The sequence below is a fragment of the Thermobia domestica genome, chromosome 3, assembly GCF_964235325.1.
Source record: "Thermobia domestica chromosome 3, izTheDome1.hap1.1, whole genome shotgun sequence".
Taxonomy (NCBI): Eukaryota; Metazoa; Arthropoda; class Insecta; order Zygentoma; family Lepismatidae; genus Thermobia; species Thermobia domestica.
The window spans coordinates 69,281,455-69,297,457 of NC_137456.1; the positions used below are offsets into that span (position 1 = coordinate 69,281,455).

Consider the following 16,003-nt stretch of genomic DNA (forward strand, 5'->3'; position numbering starts at 1 on the left):
GACATAAAGGCACCTGATTTAGATAATTGCCCCAAATGTAAACAGCCAGTTTATGGGAGAAAAATAAACAATAAAGTGCATTATTTATTTGAGTAAAAGCCATTTTACATGTCTAGAACAATTAAGTAAAAGCTGTAAACGCTTCTCAAATCTGTGACTACAAATTTGCAGTTTGTATAAATAAGTCGAATATTATTTATTGACTTCCATACTTTAGCTGTTAGTAATCCAATATTTGTCAATCCTTTTCTTTGCGTTAATTCTGTCTCAATATCATTTATTTATAATTGTATTGCTAGGCAAATAATTTTAACACTGTTTTACATATATATATTCCAAATTAAATTTCCTGATGTGCATCGACAATTTGTTAATTATTTAAGAAGATTTTAAATTCTCAATCTTTTATCAGATACTACATTTTTGTATATTATCCAGTCTCTTTACTATCCAACCTAGTTTCAAAAAAGAAAAGCAAGAAGAAACTCCGTAATAAAATAGTTTTTTAACGATCTACTTGACTTTTAACGTCTTTATAAAAAAAGTAACTTTACCAAAGAAAAAGTCATCTATCAAGGACTTGTTCAGAAACTAAAAACTGTTAAGTTTTCACTCTTTTAGGCCACTGTATAATCATTTATCAATGTACAAGAAAACAAGTTTAAATCATTTATTAATAAATTAAACCTACTTTTACGCTAATATATTGTTTATTTTCAAAATGGTATGTGTATACAGAGTACATCATTTTGTTTCCTGAAATTAGAATAGGCCTTATAAAATTAATCTTAAAATGTGCACAGTCAGCGATAAAAGTTTTTTTCCGTTTGATGTAATTAGTTTCGTTAATAATTTAAAAATGGAAGGACAATTTGAGTACAATTTTCAGTTAATTACAAAGAATGTAATTTTCTTTACGTTACGACCACCGTTATTCCCAAAATATCATCCATATCACCGTTATTCCCAAAATAAATTTTACAAAACGGATACAACTTTTGTTGCTGACTATACAATAATTTTTATTTTTAGACTTTCTTTCTCTGTAATATTTATTTGAAACGTACAATACAGAAAATATCAAACATTTATAAAGCGTTGACTTGTATTAAGAGATCAGAAAATGTGAATAAAAGTGGTTTTGGCATTAAAAACAAGGTATTTTTAATGGTATAGATAGGGGCAGGAAGTTAGTTATTATAAAACTCTGGCCCATCCTGGTTTCTTGTTATCCAGCCTGCTCTCTGTCATATTTGACCAGATAATCATGAGTCTACTGTAGTTATTTTCTTTTGTCGTTTTTAGTGTTTTACTCTGTAAGTAGTCTTTCTATATAATATAAATAACTAAAATTCAATTTTGAAGAATAAATGTGCGTAAGTAAAGATTTGTGATGATTTTCAAACTACATAAAACTTATTAGTTTTCCGGCAGATTTTGAGTTCTGGTGTTTCAAAAATGTCCTCCACGTAGATGAATAATTAAGAGGAGAATAGCAGCGAGAAAGATGTTATTTAGGGAACCTCCAAACATAGAGTTAAGATAATATAACAAGAAAAAATAAACTTTCTGGATATAAGGATAGAGTTTCTTTTTAATTCTATAGCATCCAAGATCACTTTCAATTTTATTAACCCCTTGCATTCCAGTGACTTTCATGGGAATGTCATGAAAACGTATTCCTTATTGAGGATCATATTAATCCTGGAGATGATGATTTTTTTAGTGAACGCAAGGCACAAGCTAGTTCTACTATTTCTCCCTAGGTGACAGCCCCTTACTAACAGAAAAGAAAAAATATTTTGTCTCAGTAGATAGCAAGCCTAAGTGCATTCAATTACCACACACATGTGTTTGTTTTGACGATAAACAATTGGCAACTTCGGGATCGTATTTCAAAATCGGAAAAAAGAAAAAAACTTTGATTCTAGTCAGTATTGCCAACCTGACACAGCATAAAATCCCTTCAGATCCTCAAAATTTCCCCTTTTCAGTCCAAATGTTTCACAATGCAAATAATTTTTTTAAATCAGTAATTTCAATGTTCTTCTCGCCATGTACAGTAACTATACCCTATATAATGGTCTAGACAGAATTTTAACAGTAAATGAAAACCTGGTATTACAGTACGCACATAGAAAAATGACACCTGGAACGCAAGGGGATAATATAGATAAAGACTTAACAAATAAAAGCTATTAAGATAACACTTATTAAACGGAAAACTCAGATCTTACCAAATACATAAACTTGTCCATCTAAGTAGACTGCACCATGGTAATGTCTCGGTTGAGGCATTTCACCCACTTTGTCCCATTGATAAGATTCTGGATTATAATGATATATATATTTTCCTACATTCTGTCCAGCACCGAATTTCGAATAAGGATCCAGACCACCAAACACAAGCACTGATTCATGGTCAGGAAAGAACAAAGATCCATCTATTATGTATTTAGTATTCCCTAGATTAAATGAAATTTTCTCTCCTGCTCTGTAATAATTATAAAAATAATTAAAAAAAACTAATTAATAAAGCAATACATTTAAAGACATTTCTTACTGCTATGCATTTTATAATAACAGGTTCTAATGTAGACAAATTTAGAATCGTATCTAAAAAGAGCTGAGTATTAAAGAAACATTTTAAATTCTAATGCAAAATTTCTGTAGCATGAACAATTTTAAGTAATACAAAATATAACACCGCACCTTGAGTATGACATAATCTCACTGTGAAATGATGACTTTCAGTAACTATAAAATATTCGTTGAAATCTGTGATATATGTTATTAAAATAATTAAATTTAGAATATTATATTATCTTGAGCATTAAAATTTATGATAAGAAAACCTTCGAGAAAACTGAACTCAAGATTGAAACCTGCCTGTCAATAAGCATTAGTATTGGAGCTTCTAGGAATGCACTTCAAAACATTTTCAAATGTTTAAGTATTAACCTAGTAACTTTATTACCAATGATATTTTCTAGAATTTGAAGTAATATTTTATCAATAAATCGAAAGTTTGATAAAATAATGAAATTATTATTATCAGTATTATTAGTATTGTTTTAAATTACGAGGCGTAAAAGAAAAAGACCGATAATTTTTCACGCGAGGTTGGGAACACTGATGAAGTTGTGCATGAGCAGAAGCATGTGCTAGTATTTTGTGCTTGCAACAGATATAGAATCGTCCTAGTGTAGTTGTGTACATGCAAGTAGCAGTAAGACAAAATGGTTGCCGTAATACAAACTCTAGCTAAATGTGAAGTGAGATCTGTCATACAATTTCTGAACGCCAAAGGACAGAATGAAGCTGACATCCGAAGGGAATTGTGCCATTTACGGACTGGCAGCAAATAGTGAAGGGGAGATCAGGCAATGGTGTAGGGAGTTTCGGAATGGGCGTTCAAATATTCACGACGATGAGCGTAGCGGAGGACCTAGTGTTCAGACGGAGAATCTGGTGGAACGCGTTAACGAGAGAGTGCGATCTAATCGCCAGGTCATACTGATTTCACCAAAGAGTTTCCAAAAGTATCTGTAAAAATAGTGCATTGAATTGTGACTAATAAGTTTGATCATTACAAATTGTGTGCGAGGTGAGTGCCAAAAATGCTGATAGACGCTCGGAAAGAGCAAAGAATGATAGCTGCACGTGACTTAAGTCTGCCAGTGGAGTGGCGGAGGATGAAACCTAGATATCATATGTCACTGTAGCCAATGCAATGGTGGCACTCTGGTTCTCCTCAAACGAAAAAATTCAGTTCACAAAATCATGGCAACCGTGTTTTGGGATCAAAAGGCTGTCTGTAATTCTTTTGAAATTCTTGGAACCATAACGAGGTGTTTATTGCCAAACGCTGAATAATCTGCGACTTATCATCTAAAATCGGCGGAAAGGAATGTTACATTTTGGCATTTTAATCTATGATAACGTCCACCAATACAGAGCTGCTCGTACTGTTGAGAACAGTGTCGGACTGGACAGGGTGGCGAAGCGGAGATCTCCACCTGTGCCCACCCTCTTATGGCGCCCCTTTGTCACAATAAAATATGCTTAGCTGTATTGAACTAAAAAAAAAAAGTTAAAATTCCCATTATTGTCTTTATAATCAATATTAAACCATAGAGTTATTTCAGGTTAGCGTAGATTTTTTTAAAGGCTATAAGCTGTCAAGTCACTGTGTTGTCTTCGTTGTGGGTGCCAGCACTGCCAGATATCCTAAGTGATATGCAGCAACTCGGTATGATCTAGTTTTATCACAAGTGGCCTTGTGACTGCTGATGGCTCATTCTCTAGTTGCGTTATTTGACTGTGGTAGTGTTATAGTATTAGCGTCGAATCTCACCGTAAGCGGCACCTGCGTGTTCCCAGGTAGGAAAATAGATGTTAATTAAGGCAAGAATATTGTGTGTTATTGTTTACAGGTAGTTTATTAATGTTTGGATGGAAACAAATGAAAAGAAATAAACGAGTCACGAAAAACTTAAAAGGCATCAGAAGCTTCGAGTAACACGATGGTGGGCGAAACGTAAGTCTCTTTCAGCCGTGTGCTGTAAGAACGAAGATTCTATTTATGATATCAAGAAGTACGGTTTAATAATCAGTGTACTGCAGAAAATAAGAACATCCAGTGACCTTGATGGAAATACGGCCAGAGCAAGAAGTTTACGGGACAAATGATTGAAGTTCGAAACTCTAATAGCACAAGTTCTTTACACAGAGCTAGTTGAGCTTATAACACCAACTTCAAATTGCCTAAAGTCCCCAAAACATGGACTACTTAACGGTGTGGAAAATGGTTCAAACACTAGCAATAGGTTTGAAGTCACTGAGAGAGAAATTTTCTCATAGGTATGGAAATGTTAAATTGATTTCTGAAAATCTTAACAGAGAATTTGAAGGAAACGAACGTCATCTCAGGGTAGATGTGATTTTGCAACAAAAAGGATTTGGCGTAAACAGCGCTTTTTTATGAAAACTGCTCTGATAAAGACTCGTCTTTGCAAGAAGAAGGACAGTAGAAGAAGTCCCAAGTAGAAAAATTTTACAGAATTTGTGACATCGTTTTTAACAAGTGTTGAGGAAATGATTGCTCAAAGTGAATATTTAATGAAAAATTGTGTCTGTTTGGAGCCAGAAAGATTTGAAGAAATAATGAAAAGTGGATTACCAGACGGAGACTTGTAAACATTAGCAGAAAATACAGGCGTGTGTAAAGAAACCCTGACACGCGAACTAAAATAATTTGTGACCCATTACAAAGATTACTTAAAGAAGCTGAAGGATGCTTCTACAGGGTATCTACTGAGTTAAATTTTCAAAATTTCAGTATATTTCCAGTATATTCAGTATAACTATCAGCAAAATCCCTGTACCTAATACAATGATTTTTAAAGGTTCTTTAGGAATAATCACACTCTTGATGATTTCAGGTTTGTAATTGTTTTACCATCAAAAGAATATTTTAGTTTTAATACATTTACTTAACCTTGTTTTTTTTAATTCAATGATTTTTAAACATTTTTAAAGGACATTCTAACTCCCCTCACAGCCCTCCACTCCATCCATTGCTTTAAATGTCTAATTACAAAATGTATACAACTCTTGCTTTGGAAAAAATTTACAATCTCAATGGATACAAAATTGTTTTAAGACTATTAAAACAATTACAAAAAAGTATTGTTGACAAATTACCAGTTTCATGATTTTTCCAGTATGTGGGTCAAAATTCCAGTATATTTTAAGTATTTACAGTATCATTAAATTCCAGTATAATTCAAGTGTTTCTAGTATCAGTAGACATCCTGTTCTATTAGTGTGGTTCGTGCCCAGTTGATTCTGGAAATGAAGACGAATGGAATGAAAAAAAAAAAAAAAAAAAAACGGAAAGTCTGAATCAGCTGAATCCTCACCGTTGTAGAGAGGGTTGCATATATCGTGCGTTTACACTTTTGTATGAGCTGATTTTAAATGAAGGCATTTATAGCAATTTGTGTTGTTTGTACAAATATGTTGTGGCTCTTCTAACCACCCAGGTAACGTGTGAACACTTATTTTCTAATGTGAAAATCATTAAATCAAAACTGATTTGCCTTTTGAGGCAAAATCTACTGTAAAATTTAATGCTCCTTGATGCTGAATATGTCCAGATTTTCTTGTAGATTACAATGCTATTGGAAGCGAAATAGCAGAAAGCTCAAGAGATTTTAAACGATTACTTAGGCTGTCAAATTTAATATAGTCATACAATTGTACCTAAGTTTTTTTTCCCTCGTGTTTGTGCTGAAATAGGTAGGCTACTGCTAAATTATCTATCCTATATTCATATTTTGGTTGGATGTAATATGCTAGTAGTTTTGTGTGTGTGCTTAAAACGCTGTGAATAAATTAAAAAGACATTTTAAAAGCAAAAAATGTTTACATAAATTTGTCCATGATGCACCCCTCTAAGTTTACATCTCCGCCTAGCTCTGACAGCCCCAGTCCGACACTGGTTGAGAAAATTCAAAGATTTTTATAAAAAAAAACTATTTAACGATCCCCTTTACACCCCCAACCTTGCCTCCAGTGATTTCTTTCTTTCTCTTCACCTGAAAAAGTGACTTACATCGAAGTTTCAACGACAGTGAAGTACTCAAGACATTGGTTTTGGACTGGCCGCATTCTCAGGCGACAGATGATTTTTACACAGAGTACGGAAGTTTGTGCTACGCTACCAGAAATGTCTGGTGACTACATAAAAAAATAGCCAAGGTATGTATATGTATACCAATCACTATAAATTTCTTTTCCCGACACTTTCTTGTTTTTTTTTAAAGATACTGGCCCTTTTTTGACATGTGTCTCGTATAATGGATTAGTTATTTATAGATAAAATTATAGCAATCTAATGCCTTTCCCACCTAAAATATATTTGACTTTTACGTCGAAATACTTACGATAATTCTGTCTTATCAACGGAGTTTCTTCTGGATTTTTCCACTATTGTCTCATCTTCGCTCAGATGTTTTTTTAGATCCATCTTTTCTTTTGATACTAATTTGGAAGAAGCTTGTGATTTGACTTCATTTTGCAAATCTACGCTCATTTTCGATATTTTTCTAGAAAGTACTTCAGATCTTGATTCATTTTGTATATCGATACTCATGTTTGATCCTTGTATAGATTGTATTTGAGATCTTGTTTCCTTTTCTGTCCGTAAACTCGTTGCTGACTCTCTTACGGGTAGTATTCTATTTTGTTGGTTATCTGTATTCGATAAGGAATATTGTTGAAATAACCTATTTTGAAAGTGCATCGAGAGCTGTTCACAGCTTGGCATTTTCTGATAGAGATTATTCACTGATGCTTGTTCAGTGTCATTATCCAAATCTAAAGAGGTGGCATCCGTTAAAGAGGAAACAGATTTTTTTCTTACGAAGTGATTAATTTCGCTCTCGTCGCCCGAGTTGGTTTCATCTGTTTTATGAGCTAACGCAAGTTCTTCAAAGTTTTTAGATTCAGTTGGACTAGCTGTAAAAGTTATATGTTGTTTCTTTCTGCTACTTTCTTTCACTCTACAAGAGTAGTCAGATCTAGAGCTTGGTCCTCTTGATGTCTTGATAGAAGTTGATAATCTGTCACTGTTTTCAGAAGTCAAGGAAATGTTTTTTTTAGGGGATTCTTCTCTCGATCTTCCATGACTCAGTTTCTCTTCCGATTTCAATGATTTTACAGGTGACACAGAAACTTTTCTCTGTTTTAATTCTTCAACTTTTATCAAATTGACCGTTGGATCTGGTGTTGGTGTTCTTGTGGAAATTAGATCCTGCTGATATTGTGATTGAACACTTGTTCTTGTGCGAATGACATCTTCATCATCACTTGATTCATCTACTGTTTTCCAAGTCGAAATGTTACTTGATTGAACATTGAGTTCTTTTTCTGGTCCTACTTTTTTCTCAAAGACTGAATCTTGTTCGTCTTGTACACCTAAGAATTCTTTAGATTTTATTTCCTGTACTGTAACAGGTGTTGAAGGCTTTTCCCTATGACGAGATTGTCTCCGGTGTTTGGGTGATTCTTCTGTATCAACTAAATTTTCACCCGAAGCTGAAAGTTTTATATGATCAGTTCGATTTTGTTTAGGAGTATGACGAGAGGGTAATCTGTCGTCATATTTGTAAAATACTTTAGTAACTGGGGAATAACCATATCGATCATTTAGAACACATTCTGGTTTTCGATCACAATGACATGGTTCAACTTTCCATTCATAGGTACGTGAGGGATTCTTTACGGGAAGTTTGTCCTGAAAATGAAAGTAGTAATACATGTTACATTCTGAAGTGCAGAATGAACCAAGAACATACTGAATATCACATTGAACAGAACACCTAGCTGACCATCAAACTAGTCGCAACTTTGACATGCTAACAGCTATTATATCAACTGCTTACATATTCTTTTGAGGATCAAAAGCAGAAATATAGGTTGCAAAACTACGAGATATCAAGGAGCAAAATACGCATTAGTTTATCAAAATGATAGGACAGGGATAATTTTGACCACTTAAAAGAAAAAAATAGAAATGAAATATATATAATAAGTTGCAAATATAATTTCCTATATTGTAAAATTATACTTACACTTAATCCTATACTGTATATTAGTTAGGCTATATCTTACCATTTCAAAACCATTACATCCTATAAAACCAATTGCTACATTCATTTCTATACAAGATGTTACATGTCACAAAATGATGATTAAATGAATCATAAAGAATAAGTACAATAAAAATGTAAGAATACAAGTACATATACTTGTAACATGTTTCATCTTTACAAGTACATATACTTGGTAACATGTTTCATCTTCATGTAACATCTTTCAGAGTTAACATCTTCTGAAAGATAATTCAATATACTGTATATATATATATATATATATATATATATATATATATATATATATATATATATATATATATATATATATACACCTGAGTTTAAGATTATATCTTAGTCAATCAACTTATCCTCTATACATTGTAACGAAGCTTATGAGTGGTTTAAGCGGTCTTGTAATTAAGAAGTCTATCTGGTATAAAACTTAACTATTAATACGATTTATTAATATTTAAAAACTCAATAAAGTGTGTCCATATCACTAATAACAAGTCTCCATATTAATCATGTCTTTATTCATTGTGCAGAGTGAATTTGTGTATGTTCGAATTATTTTAAATTAATACAAACGAACTAGTAGGTATATTTCAATCGGAAAACTGTTTAGAATATTTAGTTTACTGGCCAAATATAGGTAAACTATCTGATTGTAAGAAAAGAAAATTACATCCATCAACAAAAGAAAATAGTATATTCCATATACAATTTCAATATAATATGTTCTATTTTTTCCTTAAAGGTAGTTAAAAGACTATACTATAAAAATGTTTTTCGGCTGTATTTGTAAAATAAAGTGTGCACAACATACATTTATATGTAAGAAATTGAAGAAATATCTGTTACATTCAACGTTCAATAAAGCTAATTAAAATTATACTTCTGACGTGGCTCAACCCAAATTCTTCCTGTTATACATATACTGAATACGTCAAAAAATACACACACACATTGAACTTTTATAGAAAATTTATTTTCCAACCTACAAAGTTAAATTTTTAAGAAAAGTGTGGCTACATTCAAATTTTAAAAATAAGTGTACTTTATGGTCAAACTGAATGTTCAAAAGGTGGCCTTCAGCATCGACACATTATTGAATACGAGTAACGACTGCTTCTGTACATCGCACCAAAATGTTCAATGGGATTTTTGCGCACACCGTTTGAATCTCATCTCAAAGTGGATATAGGTGACATGATTTACGACGGCACACTTCATCTATTACTGTGCCGCATAAGAAAAAAATTAAGCGGCATAAGGTCTGGGGAGCGTGCAGAAAACTCGATTGGTCTCCTGCGTTCTATCAATTGGGCTGGTAAAGTTTGATCCATATGTGTTCGCACATTCCTATGATAATGCGGCGGGATACCATATTGTTGGTAATAAAACTGGTCATTATCTTATATTGTACGACTGCCAGTGAGAATGTAATCAGCAAGTATTGCTAGGTACTTTTCTCCAATTATACTACCGTCAAAATGAAAAGGTCCAATGGTTCCCCTAGCAGACAAACTACACGAGGTAACCTCGCAACTTTTCCAACAGTAATGTGGAAATTATCTTCGGCCAAGTACCCACCTATTCCTATTGACGGTTCCATTAAGTTTGAATTGTGCTCATCCAACCAAAAAATACTACCCTTAATTTCCGGTTAACGTATGACAATCGTCTGAACTTATTCACAAAAATGTATCCTGAATCTGGGTCGTCGTCATTTAGATGTTGTACCAGCGTTGAAATGTACACATGCATCTTGCAATTTACATTCTTTTCAGCATGCATAGCACACTGCTAACACTTATATCGTTCTCACGCGGCCCTTGTCTTGAAGATTTTTGTGATGAACGGTGAAACTATTCCAGCACCACAATTGAGGATTCAGCGCTTGCAACCTGTGAGGTCGCCGAAAGCGGCCTTTCTTTACATTGCACACTGTTCCATGAACCTCAAATTTGTCTTGTAGAAGAGTGATTTTTACCATTGACGGTGGATCAGTCCCATATTCACGTCTTCATTGTCTCTGAATCGCAGCAACATTCTCAGACTTTCAGTACCACTTGATAACCTGCTTCCGCTCTTCAAAGCTCAAACGTCCGTCCTCCATCTTGATGTTACTCTCTTGTCATTAACTGTTTTGCGCATCTAGACAGACGATTCTGCTGTCATCTACTGAGGAAACATAACATTACTTTTTCTCAGAAACTGAACTTTGTAGGTTGTAAAATAAATTTTCTATGACACTTAAAAGTGTGTATACATTTTTTGACGCACCCGGTGTATAAAACTTGCAGCTAATATTGTATAAGGTTATTTTATTCTACTATAAATGCACATCAAATCGCAATAGGACAACATAAACAATGAACACACATTTACTTGCTAATGGAAATAATATACATTAAAATAGATTATAAACTACTCACATTATTGACAAAGACATTTATAGCTGTTTTTTTCGTACTTTGAAATAAACAAACAAACAATAAGTGAATAAAAACATGACAATAAAGTTGATCTAAATATGTATCATATGACTCCTTTTTATTTGTATACGAATAGTTCAAAATATGTTATTAATTGAAGTTGCTATTTCCATAATTCAATCAATCAACATATTGTAACTATATTAATTTGATTTTCGAAATTTGTCGAGAACATTTTCAAAGAAGTTCGATTTTAGCACTAAGATATCAATACAGACTTTTAAGGCCCTATTGAAATAGTTTATTTGTAAATAACCACACTTAAAATTGTTCACCAAGTCAACAATGTCTATGTTTCAAAAATACTGACTTGACTTAGACTTCCTTTGTAAATTCTGCAAAAGAAAAACATCTTTATTTCATAAACTTTCAATCTTCTTAACTTATTGAACTTGAAATTCCAACAGAATTACGATAAATAAAGGTAGAAACTACTGAAAATATCAAATTGGAAATCTAATACAAATCGAAGATTCGATTCTTGGAAACTATTTGCATTTGATCAAGAAAAGGAGAATGGGACAAAGACATACATAATTAAGTAGGAACAAATATGTTTTCAGATAATGAACATATTTTCTTTGCATTTGAAGAACTGTAAGATACCACCACTAATCGATAAGTAGCATCTTTCAAGCATTTTAATTTACATTACGTCGGTATTTGCACTCACACACACACACACACACACACACACACACACACACACACACACACACACACACACACACTATATATATATATATATATATATATATATATATATATATATATATATATATAATTCCTTAAATAGCTAAATAATTTATTCATCTCAGTGACCATCCTCCATTACTCACCTACAGGTTGCCACCTGCAACTTAACTTGTACAGGTACAATGTGTTTTATGATTTTTTTTACTTTACATATTTATTTAATAAATCACGTTTATATCATTGATTATTGTCTTATATAAATTCCTACAATTCCCACGATGCAAATTAGTGGGCTCGCATAGGGTTTTCCTTTTTGCCAGGAATAACACATGTCACTATTGTATGACAGATTATTTTCTCAGCATACTAGAAGCTCTCCTATTTTCAAGTGGTACCATCTTCTATGTGGTTTTATATGTTCCATTTTCGTACATTGTTTAATTGAGCAAGTGCTTGAAAAGATTATTGTTGTCTGTGCACTGCTCCTCTTCCTCATACGTTCATCATCATCCATTTCGCTATGCGTTTTCCGTAGAAATCCATACAAATGCTATTGTGGTCGACCATCTTTCTTACTATTACTTTTGACGGGGGTGCCGACAACATCCGGGACAGGAAGTGGTAATAAAGGATCCTTGATCAGCTTCGTCACGTAGATCTGGAATCTCGAAGAAGACTGAACCTTTGGCCCAGTGGATAACGCCGCCACATGTGACTATTGCCACGGGAATTTTCAAACTGCAAGCTCTTTGTGAGATTCGAAGTGCATGAAGATGGTTATGAAAATCAGGCAGGTAACGACATCTGTTAGCTTGACTGTGTATTATTTATGAATGTTTTACTCACAGACTGACATGTTTTTGTGTTATAAATAGCATACTGCGTTTAATCTGTATTTATATACTTCATATATTGCAATTGCATATGTCCTCTAGAATAAAGAATAAATAATACTTAATTTTTGAAAGAGTAATGTAACACTCGCTGTCATAGTATTTTTTATTTCTTCTATTGATTGTACAGATATACATAAAAAAAATAGGAAAGCACTTTACCTGCGAACTTGCTCCAAATAATGTTGCAACCAGATATCTAAAGTGATTCCATGCTGTACGAATACTTGCTAGGCACTGAAAGGTAAATAAATAAGTATATACCTAATTCAGAATTAATGGCATTTCCCCCTACCAAAAAATCAAATTTTGAACCACAATATATTTGAATAGAGCTATGTTCCTTAAAAGCTCTTGTTGATTTATGATAGGTATACTTTTGGTAAGTCTGATAATGCGTCATTTATTATTATTATTGATATTTTAGCAATGTAACAGTGTTATGAAAAGTTAGAAAGACCAGAGGCAATTAGTCAGTCGCTCGCTCCGTTTTTATCTGAAGTTTCGTGCACTTAAATGTACTATATAGTAACCGCATTCAAGAGCATTGCTGGTCAACGAGTTTTGAAAGTGTTCTAAAGACATAATAAGAACACACGTGTAACTAAAAGAAAATTTTAGTTTAATAATTGGCAAATACCAAAAAGTAATATTCCAATTTGAGAATAAAGGGGGAACAGCGCGGGTGGAATTTCAAAGAACACACGAAATAGAACGGCATTCTCTTGAAAGACAGCAAAAGCGTTTTGAGCGAAACTACTATTATATCATTTATTACGGTGCTACCCTCGAATGCATTTTACATGGATTCACCTGCCAATCGCACCATACCTAAAGCCTTTTAAAGGTTTAGTTATGAACAATAGACCTAGTAATTCTGGTGCTCTTCAGTGAACACTAAAATAACAGCATCTATTTCTTTACGTTTCGTCGAATTCCAGAAGCATCTCTGGGGTAGCAGGGGAGCACCCCAAGTAGTAAATGCCGTGCCGTGGGAGGAGGGGAGGGGCGATGGCTCCCGGGCGCTGAAGTAAGGGGCGCACAATTCGAGAGGAAAAAAGAAAAGAAGGAAAGAAAAAAGAGAGGAAAAATTACTTGGAATATTTTAGATCAACAGCAGTATTTTTCAATCTAATATTTAATTTGACCAGAAATGGTCCTATAATGTTATTCATGTTAGGAATATGCATGTGCGTACATATATAAAAGGGAAGGGAAAAGTAACAAAAAGTGTTCAAAATCAAGGAAAAGCAGGGTTTATTTTTGAAAATTTTCTTACGCTTCACACTAACCATGGTGGCGCTTCGTGGCTGGTCTGTCGACCTCACTCATATGTACGGGAGCGCCGTCGTATACTATCTCCTCAGGCGCTGATTTTCCATGGCACAGCACTGCAAGTAGTGGGGGATTTATAAAGTTTGGGCTCCTAAGCCAGTCTCAATTCTAGGGCCTTACATTATTATTATTATTATTATTATTATTATTATTATATTAATAATATATATAATAATGTGAATAATGTAGCCTCTAACAACCTTAACTAATTCAAAGTGAGCTCTTTTTTTTTTTTTTTTTTTTTTTTTTTAATCTAGGACATAATCGTGCGCATTAAACTTCAAGATTTATTTTAAGCTTGATGACATGATTTTAATTACAGCCATTTCTCTCGTTTTTGAAATTGTAGTTTTCAGTTATTATATTGCATATGCTTATATTATTCAGAATTGTATTGTAGTAAATTCATGAAATGCGGTGCTGCACACATAAGTTTATTGGTTTGTTGATTTGAGTATTTCTTTTTCAACATCAAGGCCATATGAGACTGGATCTACTGTTTAAACTGCAATGCAACAGATTGGTATTCTATGTTAGTACCCCAAGTGGGAATCGAATTAAGTACCATGTATACAGAAAGCACGCGCGTTGTCCACTCAGCCATTAACGGGCTCTGTAGATAAGTTTATATTTTTATGAAAATTATAAGCATTTGCAAAAGTACGAAGAGCATATAATGATTGAGAAAAATAGGTTCCCTAGTTTCTTTTCAGTGCGTGTACTCTGTATTTTTGAAAATGGTCAAGCGTATATCTGCAAAAAATTATAGTATTAGAACACTGGGTTTCTTCTATTTTTAATAGTGTATTGGACATATAAAACTGTTCAATTGGGACATACTTTTGATATTTGTGTATTTATTTTGCGTTCAAGCGACCACAGTATTGTACAGTTGTACATGCGGTATAGAACATGTCAATATATTTCTATGTGAATAACAAATATACTTCATATACATCTTGTTACTAATAGACCATACATTTTCTTTGTAAAACAACCAGATGGTTTAATACACAGTACAAAAATTATAAGTATACACACTTAACTTATACAGGGGTAGACAAAAAACTAAAAACACTTCATACAGGACACGTAAGTTTGGCCCTCCACTGTACAACACGTGTTGCGGTTGCGATTGTTTTTTGTTTTCAATGTGTCATGTGGATCTTCCTCTTCTGTCAGCAGTAACCAGTTCACTGTGGTCGTGGTGTGAAAGTGGTGCGGTAAAATGGGCGACCTGACAGACTTCCAAAGAGGCATGATCGTTGGTGCCCGTCTGGTTGGAGCTTCAGTGGCAACAGTGGCGAACATTGTGGGGGTATCGAAAGGCACTGTGTCCAATGTCACGAGGGCATACACAATTCATGGGCAAACGATGTCTGCAAAGCACAACAGTGGTCGAAAGACAATCCTGTCAGATAGGGACCGGAGGGCATTAAAACAGATTGTAGCAGCTAAAAAGAAGACCACTGCAATGAAAATTACGTCTGAACTCAATTCCAGGCTCGAAAACAGTGCGACGGGAACTTCATAAAATGAAAACTCATGGCAGGGCCGCTATCGTCAAGCCTCTGGCCACAGCAGTAAATGCGAAGAGGCGAATCCAGTGGTGCAAGGACCACAAGGCGTGGACTCATGAGCAGTGGAAACACGTAATGTGGTCCGATGAATCGACCTTCACCTTTTTCCAACAACCGCTCGTGTTTACGTATGGAGAACACCGTCGCAGGCCTATGATACAGACTGTCTGCTCCCAACTGTAAAGCATGGGGGTGGTTCTGTTACAATATGGGCAGTGATATCGTGGTTTTCTGCAGGTCCCTTCATAGCCCTGCATGTAATGATGAATGCTAAGGCGTAAGAGGCCATTTTGGGGGACCAGGTTCTACCCATGGCCCAAATATTGTTCCCTGATGGT

At 34.0% G+C, this 16,003-nt stretch overlaps 1 protein-coding gene across 2 annotated transcripts in view; it reads right to left on the bottom strand.

The window, feature by feature from the left end:
* The window catches only part of LOC145680479 (uncharacterized), a 76,736-nt gene that overhangs the window by 10,635 nt on the left and 50,098 nt on the right, over positions 1–16,003 (bottom strand). For both annotated transcript variants that reach the window (XM_081751052.1, XM_081751053.1), the window contains 2 exons: positions 6,951–8,302; positions 2,238–2,494 (listed from right to left, as the gene is read on the bottom strand). In XM_081751052.1, the coding sequence (XP_081607178.1) occupies positions 2,238–2,494; positions 6,951–8,302 (1,609 nt within the window). The remainder of the gene's footprint in view (positions 1–2,237; positions 2,495–6,950; positions 8,303–16,003) is intronic.